The 17,433-nt window shown below is 41.1% G+C and overlaps 1 protein-coding gene across 3 annotated transcripts in view; it reads left to right on the forward strand.

The window, feature by feature from the left end:
• Nucleotides 1–15,969, forward strand: part of LOC117301399 (serine/threonine-protein kinase SIK3-like) — a 54,669-nt gene extending 38,700 nt beyond the window's left edge. Inside the window, exons 8-14 of one of the 3 annotated variants that reach the window (XM_033785357.1) lie at nt 854–1,150; nt 2,039–2,209; nt 3,084–3,193; nt 5,501–6,053; nt 11,942–12,057; nt 12,475–13,694; nt 15,273–15,969. In XM_033785357.1, the coding sequence (XP_033641248.1) occupies nt 854–1,150; nt 2,039–2,209; nt 3,084–3,193; nt 5,501–6,053; nt 11,942–12,057; nt 12,475–13,694; nt 15,273–15,895 (3,090 nt within the window). In that variant the 3' untranslated portion in view covers nt 15,896–15,969. The remainder of the gene's footprint in view (nt 1–853; nt 1,151–2,038; nt 2,210–3,083; nt 3,194–5,500; nt 6,054–11,941; nt 12,058–12,474; nt 13,695–15,272) is intronic. The other 2 variants (XM_033785359.1, XM_033785358.1) reach the window with 2 other exon arrangements.
• The last annotated feature ends 1,464 nt before the right edge of the window (nt 15,970–17,433 follow it).

Consider the following 17,433-nt stretch of genomic DNA (forward strand, 5'->3'; position numbering starts at 1 on the left):
CTACTCTGTGGTGGTAGAGAAGTGTCCAGGCTTCCAAAAAATCTACTTCGCAGTAGTAGAGCTTAAAGCCATTGGACACTTTCGGTAAACAGTATTGTCCGAGGCCCACACTTCGTGTATCACAACATCTATATAAAATAACAAACCTGTGAAAATTTAGGCTCAACCGGTCATCGTAGTCGGGAGAAAATAACGGGAACACCCACCCTCGTTTCTGCACGTTTCTTCGTGTCATGACATGTGTTCAAAATCAATTCGTAATTCTCGCTATCGAGAATTGATATTGTTTTAATGTTTTCTCAAAAAGTAAAGCATTTCATGGAATAATATTTCAAGAGAAGCCTTTCACCAGTACCTTCTGTAAACCCTGTATAATGGCTTTAAAGCAAGACAAGTTCTCAAAAGAACATAGTCTACCCAGCAAGTAGATACACACATGGTGTTACCGCAACCCAAGGCCCTTTTTCGAATCCACAGCTTCGGCTCCAGATTCAGCTGAGGCTAGGTTGGCCCCACGGTTGTTTTTGACAATTGCACGTGCTTTGCGTACAGGGGCAGGGCTTCAGACGAGAGGTCGGACCCTTAAGCAGAATCCAAAGCCAAAGTCGTGCTTTCGAAAAGGGTCATAATATTCATTAATTCAATTCAATTCACCTAAGTATCCCTGATGGGAGAATGAAGAGATGGATGGAAACATAAACCAGGCAAGGAGTTGCAAAGAGATGCAGTGCTTGTTATAAAGCTGTTGGAATATCTCAGCAAAGCATGACTTATAAATTACAAAACATATTATTCACAATTACTCACCGATTGTTTCCCCTTTCTCCCCCCCCCCCCCCCCCCCCACCCTCAGGCCGGTCAACCAGTCGACGTCGACAGCGATCCAGAAGAACCCTGCCCGGAAGCCCTCGCTCGCTACCTCCAGATGAGACGCCACACCCTCGGTCTTGCCGACCCGAGCCAAGAGGTCCCCGACAACATGAAGATGAAGATCTTACCTGCCCACATCCAGGAAGGAGGGAGCCATTCCGGTGCGGACCGGCATCACCTTTTACCAACGCTGACGCCGGTCGTGCTCAACACCAATTTGCCAATGAACTTGCCACTGTTAACAGGTTACAACCAGGTTGAACAACCGGTAACGTACAAGGTAAACTCCAAAGGACTTGGGGGAAAAAAACTACTGAGTAATACAGTGGTTTCTCAAGTCTAATGAATACATAGGGTGTCATGGCCGAGTGGTTAAGAGCATGGAATTCAAGTTCTGGTGGTTAAAGACAATGGACAACTTTGGTAGTTGTCAACGACCAGTCTTCTCACTTGGTGTATCTCAACATATGCATAAAATAACAAACCTGTGAAAATTTGAGCTTGATTGGTCGTCGGAGTTGTGTGCTTTCATATGCTTGATTTCGAGACCTCAAATTCTAAACTGGAGGTCTCGAAATCAAATTCGTGGAAAATCACTTCTTTCTCGAAAACTACGTCACTCAGATGCTTGATTTGGAGACCTCAAGTTCTAATTCCGAGGTCTCAAAATCAAATTCGTGGAAAACTCTTTCTACTTCAGATGGAGCCGTTTCTCACAATGTTTTATACTATCAACCTCTCCCCATTACCCATTACCAAGTGAGGTTTTATGCTGATAATTATTTTGAGTAATTACTAATAGTGTCCACTGCCGTTAAATCATCAGGATGTGGGTTTGATTCCCGGTCATGACACTCGTGTTCTTGGAACAAGACACTGTAACTGTAAACGCTTCTCTTCACCTAGGGGTAAATGGGTACCTATGAGGGCAGAGATGGTTCTTGTGATTGATTTAGCTTAGTGTGGTACATTATGTACTTGGCAGCACAGGCTGTATACTCTCCGGGGAGCTGAGATTGGTTTACAACAAAGATATAGTGTATATGGTATACAAGCAGGCTTCGCACTCGCAATTTGTCCCACTTTACCCTTTTTTTTTCCGACAGCCTATCGCTTCCCTGATTATTAATTCAGACCAATGGTTTATTTTTTCCCCCATTCATTCCAGGAACAGAATCTACTCAAGCCACCTGCTCTGGAGGCTACAGGGGGTCATGGCAACTTTAATCGGAGGGCGTCGGACGGCGGCGCTAATATGTACTTGCATTTACAGCAGTTCCAGAATCAATTCCTGAGCAAGAGAACGAGTCAGCCCGTCCATGTGGACCTAGCCGGACAGGTAGGAATCTGGTTGCCTTGTCTGTGTTTATGTTAAAGACACTGGACACTATTGGTAATTGTCAAAGACCGTCTTCTCACTTGGTGTATCACAACATATGCACAAAATAACAAAATTTGAACTCAACTGGTCGTCTAAGTTGCGAGAAAATAATGAAAGAAAATTACCCTTGTCACACAAAGTTGTGTGCTTTCAGATGCTTGATTTCGAGACCTCAAAATCTAATTATTAGGTCTCGAAATCAGATTCAAATATATAAGTGGAAAATTACTTCTGTCTTGAAAACTACGTTACTTCAGAGGGAGCCGTTTCTCACAATGATTTATACTATCAACAGCTCTCCATTGCTTGGGACCAAGTAAGTTTTTATGCTAACAATTATTTTGAGTAGTTACCAATAGTGTCCACTGCATGTCTTTAAAGGGTCTATTTACTTTTTGTAGGACAAAAAACACAATGTCCCACAGATTAACATTAAACTTACACAGTTTGAAGATAATGATGGTAGAAAACTTCCCTGAAAAATATTACTTGCTGAGGCGCTGTTTTTCTTTACAAATGAGTAAAACAATGTCATGAAAATAATTTTTGTCTCAGTGATCATGAGACGAAAAATATTTTAGCATGTAAAAATGTAATTTCATGACATTGTTGTACTCATTTCTCAAAAACTACAGCACCTCAGCAACTAATATTTTAAGGTACACTTTCTACTATCATTATCTTCAAACGGTGTAAGTTTGATTTAAGTCTGTGGAAATTGTGTTTTGTGTTGAAAAAAAGTACCCAAAAGCTGTGTGTTCTTTGCCCTCAAAGAACGTTCCTTTGGGCACACACGCCTGCAACGCATTAAAACGTTCCTCTTTGTTTACAGACCTCGGGAGAGTCGTTACAACAGAGACTACCGACCGTTGCAGCAGCTGGTGTTCCGGAAGAGGACGAACACTCGGATGATGAAGAACCCGATCCAGAAGAAGTTCAAAGGTCAGTCAGAGCATGGAGGAAGGAAGAGAAGGAGTTCGAACGGCTCGCCAGGGTATTCACGAACCAGCCCTGATACTTCACGACGGCAACGACCGATTGCCGCAATGCCCTTCAAAAACCCAATTTTTCACGCCAATGATTGCCGTGCCCTTTTCTCATCATTGCCGCCGTGCCCTTTTCTCATCATTGCCGCCGTGCCCTTCCTCCCGAAAACAAATTATATTCAACGTTGTCAAAATTCGAAAATAAGCCAAAAAGTCCCGATGTCTGTGTAAATTTCACGCAACGAAATAGACCCCAATTTCACGCACGTAAGGCACAACAGCAGATTTCAGGCCCGTTAGTCGTTGTTCTTTGCGTGCGACAAAAAAATACTCGAAACATCGAACGCTAGAGGGTGTTTCGGAACAAAGCGATAGCGTGAGATTAAACGCCCTCTAGTGGTAAAATTACGCGAACCAACGCTAAACGCCTTCAGACAAAGACTCAACGTGTCTGTGCATGCTGGGATAGTGGTTTCCCCATGCTTGGTACATGTGATGTACCATCATGTACAGCATAGTCGTTGCGCACCGCATGCATTTATTCTGTCAACATCGTGTCAAAATGGAGCAGTTACGTGGGAATTTTAGCGTCTCTACGAAAAACTACACAACGTGCATGACCAATAGTAGGATTACGTATGAACAAAAATTATTTATTGTGTATTGTAAGTAGTTGTTCTTTATTTTGTTGAATTAGATAAATGCTTTCTTTTTTCATTGGGTAACAGTTAGAAATGGAAAAATTGGAAGAACTATTTTTTACAGGCAACTCTGAGGTTTTTTTTCAAACTGCCGTCGTGCCCTTCGCAACTTTTTATGATTGCCGTGATGCCCTTCAAAATTTTTGAAAATTGCCTTGGTGCCCTAAATTTTTACAAAAAAGTCAAGGCAAAACTGCCGTGCCCCTTAAAAGCCGAAGTATCAGGGCTGACGAACTATTGTTACAAAGCTGTCCTGGATCACATGTCTCTTGCCGCACTAATAATAATAACCCGTTTTTATATAGCGCTTTTCACACCCGAAGGGCGGCCCAAAGCACTTCACATTATTACCCCTGATCACTGGGCCTTAAATCACTCCTTAAACCATCTCAGCTCCCTGGTGGGGAGTATGCAGCCTGTGCAACACTAGTTATGCGCTACTTGGCTAAATCAAGCACAAGAACCATCTCTGCCCTCACAGGTACCCATTTACCCCTGGGTGGAGAGAAGCAATTACAGTTAAGTGTCTTGCTCAGGGACACAAGAGTCACGACCGGGATTTGAACCCACACTCTGCTGAACAGAAGCAGCAGAGCTTGAGATCGTTGCTCTTATCCGCTTGGCCATGACACCCCTCTCACACAGCGAGAATCGAGCGCTGATAACACACTGGAGTTACTAAATTTGAACGCACCAACTGACATAAATATGCATGCTCAGTACCTGTGTACAGGGTGTTTATATGCGCAGTTTTTTCCATGTAATTCTATAAAACAAGCTGATCTTTTGATGGTTTGATCGTCGCAATCCGATTTTTCTGTGGCAAGAAACGGGGATATTTGTTTCTATTGACGAAGGAAATATGAGAAATATGAGTTTATATTTGTGTGACTTGAAGCCATTGGACACTTTCGGTAAACAGTATAGTCCCAAGGCCCACACTTCGTGTATCACAAATTATATATAAAATAACAAACCTGTGAAAATTTAGGCTCAAACGGTCGTCAGAGTCTGCATGTTTCGCCGTGTCATGACATGTGTTTAAAATAAATCCGTAATTCTCGATGTCGAGAATTGATAATTGTTTTAATGTTTTCTCAAAAAGTAAAGCATTTCATGGAATAATATTTCAAGAGAAGTCTTTCACCATTACCTTCTGTAAACCCTGTAAGTTATTTGTAAATCTGTGAACTTTTATTTTTTTTCTGTTCCGAAAGTGTCCCATGGCTTTAAGGGGCTTTAGCCGACCTTTCCCGAAAGCTTAATTAGGCAATCGTGTACAAGATGGTTTCCTTTGTCCGTTCGTATATTCAGTTTGGTGGAGCAATGTGGAGCATTTTGATTATCAGGCAATGTTTTAAATTTTCTTGCCAAGAGTAAACTGGACATTCCGGATCAAACCAATTCTCACCGACAAACAGGATTTATTTTGGTTCAGTTTAATCGCATAATCACTTGAATCAAGTGAAGAAAGCCAGACATGTGAGAAATGGATTATTCTCGGAATTCATTTGATTTACGAAAATATTGCCAACTTTGTCAAATATCCGTCTAACATTCAGGTACTTGAGAAACAGAGGAGGCCATTTTAGGCACACGCTATGTTCCGAAGCGCCCTCGCATGACCTTCCAGAAGAACTCCGACGGAACCTCATGCAGCACCCGATTGTCGTACCCCAGCGCTCCGTCCGAAGAGAACGGTTCCACGTGCCGCCTGACCGCGGCAACCCTCACCGCGACATGAGCCTTTACCCACCGGCGAACTACATCACGACACGCCGAGCCTCCGACGGCATGCCGAACCTACACGCCTTCAGGGCCCACTTGGAGCGGGTCGCCGCCGGCGGAAGCAACTCTGGCAGTCAGAAGAGCTCCTTGAAGCAGCTCCACAAAGAGTACCACCAGTTGCAGAAGCTGTGCTCGCCGGTCGACCCCAAGCTGCAGGAGCTCCAGCAGGCGCAGCATCAACTCCACAAGGAGAAGATGCTAAACCAGGTGAAACTCGACGATGAGGATGATGTTGCCAGAAGTCAGAGGGAGGAGGAGGAGGATGACGACGAGATCTTCAATCAGTACCACAGTCTTCAACAACGTGGTCGAGCGCCACCAGTGACAGTATGTGATGATGACGATGAATGCTTACCGGTTTTGACTTGTAGGTCCCCAAACCCTTACCCCTCCCACCTTCCCATGGACAGGCTTTATGAGGGGTGGCTACATATTCCTTATTCATTATTGCCGTGATGGCATTAATCGCGATTACTTATTGCCATCATGGCATGAGGCACGATTACTTATTCACCATTGCCATCATGGCATGATGCGCGGTTACTTATTCCTTATTTATCATTGCCATCATGGCATGATGCACGGTTACTTATACCTTATTCACCATTGCCATCATGGCATGATGCGCGGTAGCTTATACCTTATTCACCATTGCCATCATGGCATGATGCGCGGTAGCTTATACCTGATTCACCATTGCCATCATGGCATGATGTGCGGTAGCTTATACCTTATTCACCATTGCCATCATGGCATGATGCGCGGTAGCTTATACCTTATTCACCATTGCCATCATGGCATGATGCGCGGTAGCTTATACCTTATTCACCATTGCCATCATGGCATGATGCGCGGTAGCTTATACCTTATTCATCATTGCCATCATGGCATGATGCGCGGTTACTTATACCTTATTCACCATTGCCATCATGGCATGATGCGCGGTAGCTTATACCTTATTCACCATTGCCATCATGGCATGATGCGCGGTTACTTATTCCTTTTTCACCATTGCCATCATGGCGTGAGACGCGGTTACTTATTCCTTATTCATCATGGCAGAATCAGACATATTGTCCTCTTCCAAAATTCACCCGACACAGGCATGACAGGGATGTGTTTTCTCTGTTTTTAGCTGGAAAACCAGGGTTGTTTTAGGGAAAAAAAAAAAAATGTGTTAGTTTTAAAATGCGTGCACAGGTTTTTGTGAAACCATTGCGAGCATCAAAATATTACACAAGCTTTTACAAAAAAAGAACCTAAAAACATCTCATGAAGATTTATTCGAAATCCTTCATACATAAAGTATCGCCAAAATGTCCATCCTCCTTCCCCTAACCGTACCAACACCCCTCCCACCTTAACCACCCCCAATACCCCTGGAGTTACTACATCACACATCAACATCAACACAATATAAAAGAAACACTCTAGTTGGCCAACTGGTAACCCCAAAGATAGGATACAGCGTTGGTTCTAAAAACATTGGTCTCAAAATATCAGTTTTGTTTTCTTATTGTTTAGTATTGCCAGCAGTGGTGGCGTACACAAGTACAACTGATAAAAGTTTAAACTTCCCCAAGAAAGAATTCTCATGTACTTCTCATTTGTAAAAAAAACAATCCAACACAATAATGATTACAAATATTTTGAAAATACTAATGATTTTTTGGGGTTTTACTTTGAATGAGCATACTTTTTCTTATCTTTATTCAACGGTGAAATGAAAAACAGTCTTGCAGTTCAAAAAAACCAATACTTTGATTTGATTTTTACCCATATACACCGATGTGCGTTAGCACTGTAACCTCAATATTTTTCCGGAGCTCTGTATAAAAAAAAAATTCACAGGCATATTCCTCGGGTGGGATTCAAACCCACGACCAATACTGTACCCTATCTTGATTCAAAGACAGTAAAGCACATCAGAGACAGGACGTATTGACCTTTACATTTCAATCACTGGCATTAATATAATGTTAACATAATATGGGTTATTCATAATTGGAAACTAACATTATACTGTGGCCACTTTCTGTCAACTAAACCAATAATCTGCTGAGAAAAATCATCATCTGGTGGAACGGATCATTAACATTTCACTATTCATGTATTTTATTGATCAAATAATATCACAGGCCTCATAACCCCACAACACCCACAGCAATTGCTGTGATGCCATCTGTCTTTGTTGGTGTGCCCTTTGCAAAGTTCAAATACAACTTTTGACTTTTTGTTATGGTCGTGGAAGGGCTCGTTACCAGAGGAAAGTTGCTACGCCCCTTTAAGAACAAAGATCAAGGCCTGGGCCTAATTTCTTAGAGCTGCTAAGCATGAAATTTCTTCCTTGATAAAAACAGGATAACCAACCAAATTTTAATTTGTTGCAAGTTGCTTGTCACTGGTATTCAGCTGTTGTTTGCTTATCCTGAAAATCACATGGAAATTTGGTTGGTAATTATGTTTTTATCGAGGCAAAAATTTCATGCTAAGCAAATTTTTGTGCTAAGCAGCTCTATGAAATTGGGCCCTGATAGCTGGAAGGAAACTTTGTAAACAGATATAAACAAAACAAAATAATTGTACGCAAACCAAAACAAGAAAAACAAATGGACAACATTTTTACGTTTGCATGAGCTTCTTTAGAATTCTAAAATATTTACTGACAAAGAATCTTTTGGTTTTAAAGCCAATACCAGAAATGTCAAAAACAAAATTTTGCATGATTTTTACTTTTTTAAAGGCAAAATATGTTTGGTATTTCAAAATAGTGAAAATTTGATGCATTTTGTTGCATGCCTCAAAAAGTATGTTTACCCTTAAGAGACCATTAATGTTCTTTATCCCGATGCAAATTTAACATCTTTTTAAATCGTTTGCAGTACCTACTGCTAAAACATAGGATTCGAACTGCCTCTAGCTATCGGGCAAACTCGGTAGTCTAGTTGGTAAGACACTGCTCTAGAATGGCAAAGGTCGTGAGTTTGAATCCCACCCGAGTAATATGCCTGTGTTTTCTTCACAGAACTCGGGTAAGTATACAGTGCTAACTCACATCGGTGTATATGGTTAAAAAACCAAAATCAATAACCATCAAAGTCGTTTGCAGCTTTTCCAGATTTCTAGTTTTCCAGATTTGCCCATAGCGGCTGGAACTGGCTTGTTGTTGAACCATAATGCCCTGAGCAGCTGTAAACAATTTTGACTTAAATTGCCATAGCGGCCACAAATGGCTGTAAGATCTGCCCTACATCCTCTCAACCAAAAAGGTCAAAATAAAGGTCGCGACCTGAATTGACATTTTCAAATCTTGTTCATGTTAACAAAGTTTTCTAAAACAGCAAAATTTCAGTGTGATGCGTTTTTTTTTTTATCAGACTATTTTACAAGAAAAATTTGTGTTAAAAAGCAACGAAACGTTGTCTTGTCATATGGTGATGATTATACAGAAACTAATGGTCTCTAAAGGGATAAAGCAATCAGGGCCCAATTTCGTAGAGCTGCTAAGCACAGAAGTTTGCTTAGCATGAAAGTTTTGCCTTGATAAAAACGGGATTAGAACCAAATTTCCATGTGATTTTCAGGGATAGGCAAACAAAGCTGAATACCAGTAACAAGCAATATGCAACAAATGGAAATTTGGTTGGCAATCCTGTTATTATCAATTAAAAAATGTCATGCTAAGCAAATTTTTGTGCTAAGCAGCTCTATGAAATTGGGCCCAGTACATTTCGAGGTCCAAGGAGATTAAACCAAAGTTATTTTGAGGAATCTTGCATGTGCATCGTGCCGCCGATCAGCATTTTGAATTCTGTCTGTAATATTACTTTCAAGACATACATCAAACAACATAGTCAGCCAGAATCTTATAAGTGAACAGATGATTCGACAACCCATCCATCAAAACATGAGATGGTATTGTCAAGATCTGGCAACTTTATAACATTGCGCAGTGTTTGTCATGTTTGTATACACACAACTGCACTACTGCATGTATAAACACTGCACAATATGGCCCCTCGGCGTTAAAGGGGCTATGAAGTTCTTAAATGCCAGAACCCGACGGTAACATTGGTGTGATGCTGGTTTCTTAATCCTCTGTTGAAGATTAACAAGCTCAATGAAGATTAAGTCGATGCCGACACCCAAACATTGTTTTCCTCAAAGGACTTCATTTATACGTCGACAAAAGATGAGAAACAGATTATCGGGAAGATAAATTTGACATTTAACAAAATGTAACAATAATATTTAACTGTGGTTTCCATGGTACATTGGTCATATTGATAACATTTTCCTGTTCCTCCACCCCCCTCCTTCCCCATAAAGCATTTCTCATCGTCACATCATCATGCTTTGGGGTCATCCTGCTTCTACTCCCTCCGCCTTCGCTTCTCATTTACATAATTTTACAGAAATTAAAAGTTTATGTACGAAACAAGGTATAAGTATTCAAAGCAATGGTGTCATAGGTAAGAGTCGGATAGTCATATCAGAAAATTTCAATTGTTTGTGTGTATTACGTTGCATTGATTGAATATTAACTGTTAATTTCATTACTCGTTGAATGTTCATTTTAATTTGAATATTAATAATATTCATTCTAATTTGAATATTCATAATGTTCCTTTCAATTTGAATTGTTACAATATTCATTCTAATTTGAACATTCATAATTTCACCCTAATTTGAATATTCTTTATTTCACCCTAATTTGAATATTCATATAAATCCAATGAACTTATGCCATTTCAAGGTAATTAAGATGTTGTTAGTAAATAATATTGATTATCAGTTGAACAGGTCGGTCATAATGACCAGGTCTAAAACCCGAGCGCTGGCGCTCGCTAAATCTCGCCAAGTTCAGGCGAGTACAAGTAGGTCTCCCAGACTACGACGAACCAGGAACCAATTAACAGAGTCCTTACAAGGTATACCAACCAGCCCGGCATGAAACAGGCATGCTGATTGGCTGATGGAGGGTGTAAGATATGCAAATTTGGGCACTTGAAATTTTGTATGGCTGCTTCTTTTGTTGATTGCTTTTACAAAATGTTTGTTTCTGTGGCTGTATTTTTAAATCAAGGGATCCCAAACGTTTGCAAGTTGGTGTAAATCTGTCCAAAAACCATGTTTTTTATTCTACTGGTTGGAGTGGGTGTAATTGTACAGGTACATCATTGGTAAACCTACCTCTCTTGTAGTTAATATCTTCACAAAGTACAGAATCAACAGTTTACAGCTTCTTTATTTTTAGAGTTTTTTTTTTTGAGGGGGGGGGGGTTGGGATCTCCTCCCTGTGAAAGAAAAGAAAAGAATTTATCCCGATTTCATAGGTAAAATTAAAAAAGAATCCTGGATGTCAAATCACCAAAACTTGTCACCTTTGAGATCCCTTGGAGCCATCTTCTATTTTTCATAACGGATCCTTCTTGGGGTAAGACTGGAAATCCATGTGTCCATTTTGTCTTAAATCTTAGGGCATGATCAATTAATCAATCAGGAACAATTTATTAAATGCCTAAATCAAAGGTTTGCTCAAAGGCGCTGAAGCACAGAAGAAAGAAATAAGTCATTGATGGTAGGCCTCTTGAAACAAGTGGGCTTCAGAAGTGACTTGAACATGTTGAAGGATGCTGTGATTTGGAAGTTTATTGCAGATTTTGGGTCAACAGACTGAGAAGGCTTCATCAGTAAAAATGGTGTGGCTTGTTCTTGGGACAACAAAGTATGTGAACTTGAGCTAGGCCCTCGTTGATCAATGGCGCTTTACACACATCGGTGGAAGGGCAAAACCAAATTATACTCTTTATCCCTGATTCAAGTTGAACATCTATCCAATTAGAGTGCTCCAGCTGCATGTGAGACACTCCTCCAAAACGATTACAACTGCTAAAAGATATTACCGGAGCGAGTGGACTGATCAAATATGCCTTGGCCCAATTTCATGAAGCCTGTAAGCATACAAATTCCATAAACACAGAAAAGTGTTGCTTAGCAGAATCAGGTTTACCAGCCCAAAATAACATTAAGTTTGTATGTTACTAAATTGTTTGCTTAGCAAAGATAGTTTTCGCTGTTTTATTTTGCTGAAAGCTTCATGAAATAGGGCCCTGATCAAATCACACTGGACACATGGACCAACGGCATAACCCCCTCGTTAACTGCAAAGTATTGTTGGCGTTAATAATGTTGTGCGTGATTTATTTCTTTAGTTCCAGCTAGCAGCCCAAGGTGGAATTGGAAGCGGGACCCCTCCAATGATTCCGACGGTCAGGGCGGATCCTATAACGGATATGCAGACACAAGCTCTTCAACAGCACCTTCAAAGGTATTGGCTCACAAAGACACACCTCCCCCCCAAAAAAAAAAATTATTTATAAAATAATAATAATTATAATGATAATAATAATAAATCAATCAATTAAAATAAATAAATAAACTAAACTAAATAAATAACTAAACACATTTGAGAATAAAAAAAATAATAATCATAGTAAATAAATAAAAATCAAATATTTTTTTTAAAACCCACTCTCATGAGGCCAGGCATACCATTCTTATCAGAATTCAAACAGTTTGATGTTGAGCTACCATTGGGTTTATATTTTGATGGATGGAAGTGTGTACAGGTTTTCATCATGATCGCTATTTCTGCAATCTCTCGACTCAAGTTTTGGACATTCATGTTGTAATGATCATAAAAATGTTTTAAAGTTGTAACAACCTTGTACTTCTTGCCTCTTAGATTGCACCTCCAACGACAGTGTGACAGCCCACCTATAATAAAAAAGTTACACAGTCCGACCAGCCGAGCAAGCCCTCCTGCTTCTATCAGCCTCCCTGCCCACCCTGAAGAAGTCTTGGAAGTACCCACCGAACCCTCCACTTACCCGTCCAGTATGCCCATCGAGGCTAGTCCCACCCTGGACGTGCGGCTGGGTGCCGGCGATAGACGGCAATCACAAGGCGGGAGCCAGTCGTGTACGCCGGTCACTCAAGCTGTTGCGTCTGGGGGGAACCTCTCGCAGCGGTCGAGCCCGTTGACGCAATCAGGGGATAACTGGTTCGGGAACCGACCGGCTTACTCCTCGCCGTCCCCACCGGTTATCGTGACCATGGCAGGTGGGGAGATGATGGATGTGGTACACACAGGAGGGCAGAGTAATGACTCACTTAATTTTGTAGTACCGGGGCTGTACTCAAACCAGGGGGGCCGCTCGTCAGAGGGAGAACTTTCAGTTCAGTCTAACGACATGGTGTCGAGTCTTGCCTATCAACAGCAGCAGCAACAGCAGCAGCAGTTGCAGATGCTGCGAGTTGCCCAGTCACTCTGTGATCAGGAAGCGTTACAGCAGCAGGTTGCTCTGCAGCAGCAGGCTGCCCTCGTTCAGAATCAAATCAATTTCGTCCAAACCCAACAGCCGCAGCCGCAGCAGCAGCAACAGCAGCAGCAGCAGCAGCAGCAGCAGTTGCAACGCCACGTGACTTTTGAGCAGCAGAGTTTAGGAAGTGCTGTTGCTGCTGCTGCAAGATCTCAGCAGCAGCAGCCCAACAATCTCCAGCCTCGCATGGTCAACAATCAGATGGGAGCTGCCTTCTTTCAGGCAGGTCAAGACCAGAACCACCTCCACCACCAACATCAACATCAGCATCAACATCAGCATCAACATCAGCATCAACATCAGCATCAACATCAGCATCAACAGCGACAAGAGTCAGTGAATCCAGCTGGGCTGAACGGAGCTCAGAACTTCCACCATATACCCACCTCACCCACCCAGCAGCAAGTACCTGCATCCGTTCAACAGCGCTACCCCTTGCCTAACTTGGTGTCCCCCGTAACATTCCAATATTTACAGGGGATAAACCACAATCAGGAGATTGATGATACCGAACTGGTTCAAGCAATGGAAGAATCCAACTCAATGGAAGGTGCTGAGCAGCCGGTAGAGGAAGGGGCACAAGGTAAGCACCAAACTTCATAGAGCTGCTTAGCACAACAATTTGCTAAGCATGAAATTTCTTCCTTGATAAAAACGTGATTACCAACCTTTTCCGCGTGATTTTCCGGATAAGCAAACAACAGCTGAATACCAGTAACAAGCAACTTGCAAAAAATAAAAATTTGGTATGTAATCCTGTTTTTATCAAGGAAGAAATTTCATGCTAAGCAAATGTTTGTGCTTAGCAGCTCTAGGAAATTCAGCCCAGTTGGACAGACTATCCTAATTTGGGTATACACTGTACTCTAATAATGAATCATAGATTCAAGTGTGTTCAACAATTTTCAAAAGCAAATACTTCTTTAAAGGCAGTGGACACTACTGGTAATTACTTAAAATAATTATTATCAAAAAACCTTTCTTGATTGCGAGTAATTGGGAGAGGTTGATATCATAAAACATTGTGAGAAACAGCTCCCTCTGAAATGACGTAGTTTTCGAGAAAGAATTATTTTTCCAAAAATTTGATTTCAAGACCTCAGATTTCAAATTTGAGGTCTCGAAATCAAGCATCTGAAAGCACACAATTTCGTGTGACCATGGTGCGACAAGGGTATTTTTTCCTTTCATTAATATCTCGCAATTTCGACGACCGATTGAGCTCAAATTTTCACAGGTTTGTTATTTTATGCATATGTTGAGATACACCAAATGTGAAGACTAGTGTTTGACAATTACCAATAGTGTCCAGTGTCTTTAAAGAGAGTCTTTTCTGAAAATACAATGTAGTTCATTCTATTAACAGTTGAGTGCTTTTCACCGGTGCCTAATTTCATAGTGCTGCTTAACTGCAAATTTAAGTGCTTACTGTAGCAGAAATATTTGCTATACAGGTGTAAGCATGTTCCACAGGTTAGCAAGAAATTTAGGCGACCAGCTTGCACATTCACCATTGATTTGCATTGTGACGTCATTCATTTCCGTGCAGTTAGCACTAGAAGGCATTCAGGAGGACTTATCATTTGCTTAAAGCAGTGGACACTATTGGTAATTGTCAAAGACCAGTCTTCTCACTTGGTGTAGCTCAACACATACATAAAATGACAAATCTGTGAAAATTTGAGCTTAATTGGTCTTCAGAGTTGCGAGCTAACTATGAAGGAAAAAAGCGCCCTTGTCACACGAAGTTGAGTGCTTCCAGATGTTTGATTACGAGACCTCAAATACTAATTCTGAGGTCTGAAAATCAAATTCTTGGAAAATTACCTCTTTCAGAGGGAGCCGTTTCTCACAATGTGTTTTACTATCCCATTACTCCTCACCAAGTGATGTTTTATGCTAATAACTATTTTTTAGTAACAACCAATGCCTTTAAATGTTTACTAGCGTTGCGAAATTGAAGTCGTACAGTAATCACAAAATCGGTCGTAAAGCAGCTCTATGAAATTGTGCCTAAGTAAGTTTTTATGGTCATTCATTTTTGGAGTATTTACAATCCTATGACATGACCTTTAATCTCAAAGTGGTATTAGATTGATGACAGTTGACCTGACGGTCTTGATATGATGTTTTTTTTTTTTCCTCGACAATGCTTCTACAGATTTCCTAGGATTCGGTTTGACCGAGAGCCAGATACGACTAGCTTGTCAGGGTCGCAACCACCGTCGTCACAACACCATGCCCGGAGTAGACGCCCAAGTCCCCACGCAGCTTCTGCGCAGAACAATACGGGTTCCCTCGGGTGACCTTAGCCAGTTCTTCAACACCACGAACAACAACAGCGTGGACAGCAGCAGTGGTAGCGGCGTTTGCGCCAGCGGCGGGAAGGCAGACAACAGCAGCTCCGGGCAGCAGCAGCAGCACATCCCACCGTTGATTGCCCAGGGAATGAATCTAAGCTGTAGTATGACGCTAAGCGAGTCCGATATGCTCGTGGAAACCTTTCCCATCAAACATGCCAAGTCCTTCTGCATGACCACATGCAAAGGACTCAGTGAGATTGTCGCCGAGATCAGGAGAACTTTAGACTGCAAGCAGCCGTCGCTGATCTATGAGAACATAGAGAACCTCTTCCACTTACACCAAAATGGAGTACAGATGGAGATGGAGGTGTGCCAGGTACCCGGCTTGGCGCTAAACGGGCTGAAATTACGAAAACTCTCCGGCGATTTGATGCAGTACAACGAACTCTGCAAGGATATCCTGGCAACGATGAATTTGTAGCAGCAAATGTTAGTCCCTTTCCCCCCTACATGTAAGTCACCTTCTTCTCCGGAGTTCTTCCCCCCCCCCCAATCCCCCTCCCCCCACCACCTCTTCTTGAGGTCCCGGCATGTCTGACTAACTTAGCGCCTTGTTCGGAAAGTCAAAGAGTGTGATGTAGATTTGGCTTCATAAAACCAAAGAATTTTGCTGCTGTTTAAACACACAGAAGAGACTACAATTTTAGTCCAGCCTCTCCCAGATGCGTGTCTTCACCCCCATCCCTAATTAATCGCAGGTGAAAACACCCCTCCCCTCAAAAATGGTTCTGCTGACTCCCTTTGTTGTATACAAACCATGATGTTGTATTAAGGCATAATTGTACAGGTAAGCTTATATAATGGACCACTGGGAAAAAAATGTACTTGTTGGTCATAATAAGAGTAACTGTTATGTGGATCAACGAGACAAAAAATTAAAGTTATTGCATCAACTACTATCGTCTAATTGTCAACTACTGCATCAACTAAATTGTGACTGGATTTCTATCTGTGCATCACAAAGGCTCAAAGGCTGCTTGTAAAGAATCCATTTTGGTAATCATCGATATACATATAGTATTATCAACCAACTATCAGCATGTCTAATCAATTATAAGTACAACTATCAACTAATACTGTCATCAGCACTTTTGGTTGTCAACATGACTATCAACTAACTGTCAACAATGATTTGTCAACTTTCAACTTGCTGTCAACAAGATGAAAAGTTATCAACATGACTATCAGTTAACTGTCAACAAGATGATTAGTTGATGAACAACTAACTGTAAACTAGATGATTAGTTGACTATCAACCAACTGTAAACTAGATGATTAGTTGACTATCAACCAACTGTAAACAAGATGATTAGTTGACTATCAACTACCTGTCAACAAGATGATTAGTCATCAATATGAATATCAAATAACTGTTAACAATACATTCAGCTAGCTTTATCGCAAGGCGTTTACATCACCTTTATTGCCTAGACAATCAACCAATAGTTATCAACTAGACTATCAACTAATAGAAACCTATCAACAAAACCCTCCACACAGTGTGATGTATAGAAAGGTAGTAAATGATATCGATCATGAGCTTTGCGGGGCTTTTCACAAAAGTTCATCAGCGTGAAAGATGGCCCAATTTTATCGAACCATAGTTATCGTGTTAACAAAAATCCCCCAAAACGGAGCTGGTATTAAATTTGTGGCAGGCTGCATTGTTAACTGTACTGTGTACTACTAGTCCCTGCACCATACACTGGTATGTTGCTTTGTTAGGTACTGTTTAAGTTAAGTAAAACATTTGAGTCTGATTAATTGGAGTTATGGACGCTAATTTGTATAATTGTTGCTGTAACTTGTACATATTATTATGTAACAACGACTGCCACTCATGTGTGCTCCAACGAACGGCGTTGTTGTCTTTTTTGCATAGACAAAAAAAAAGTATATTTTCGAATAGACATCATTTACAACAATTTTCTCAGTTTCTTTTGGGAAGCTGAAGTCTTA

This window comes from Asterias rubens, chromosome 17 (assembly GCF_902459465.1).
Source record: "Asterias rubens chromosome 17, eAstRub1.3, whole genome shotgun sequence".
Classification (NCBI taxonomy): Eukaryota; Metazoa; Echinodermata; class Asteroidea; order Forcipulatida; family Asteriidae; genus Asterias; species Asterias rubens.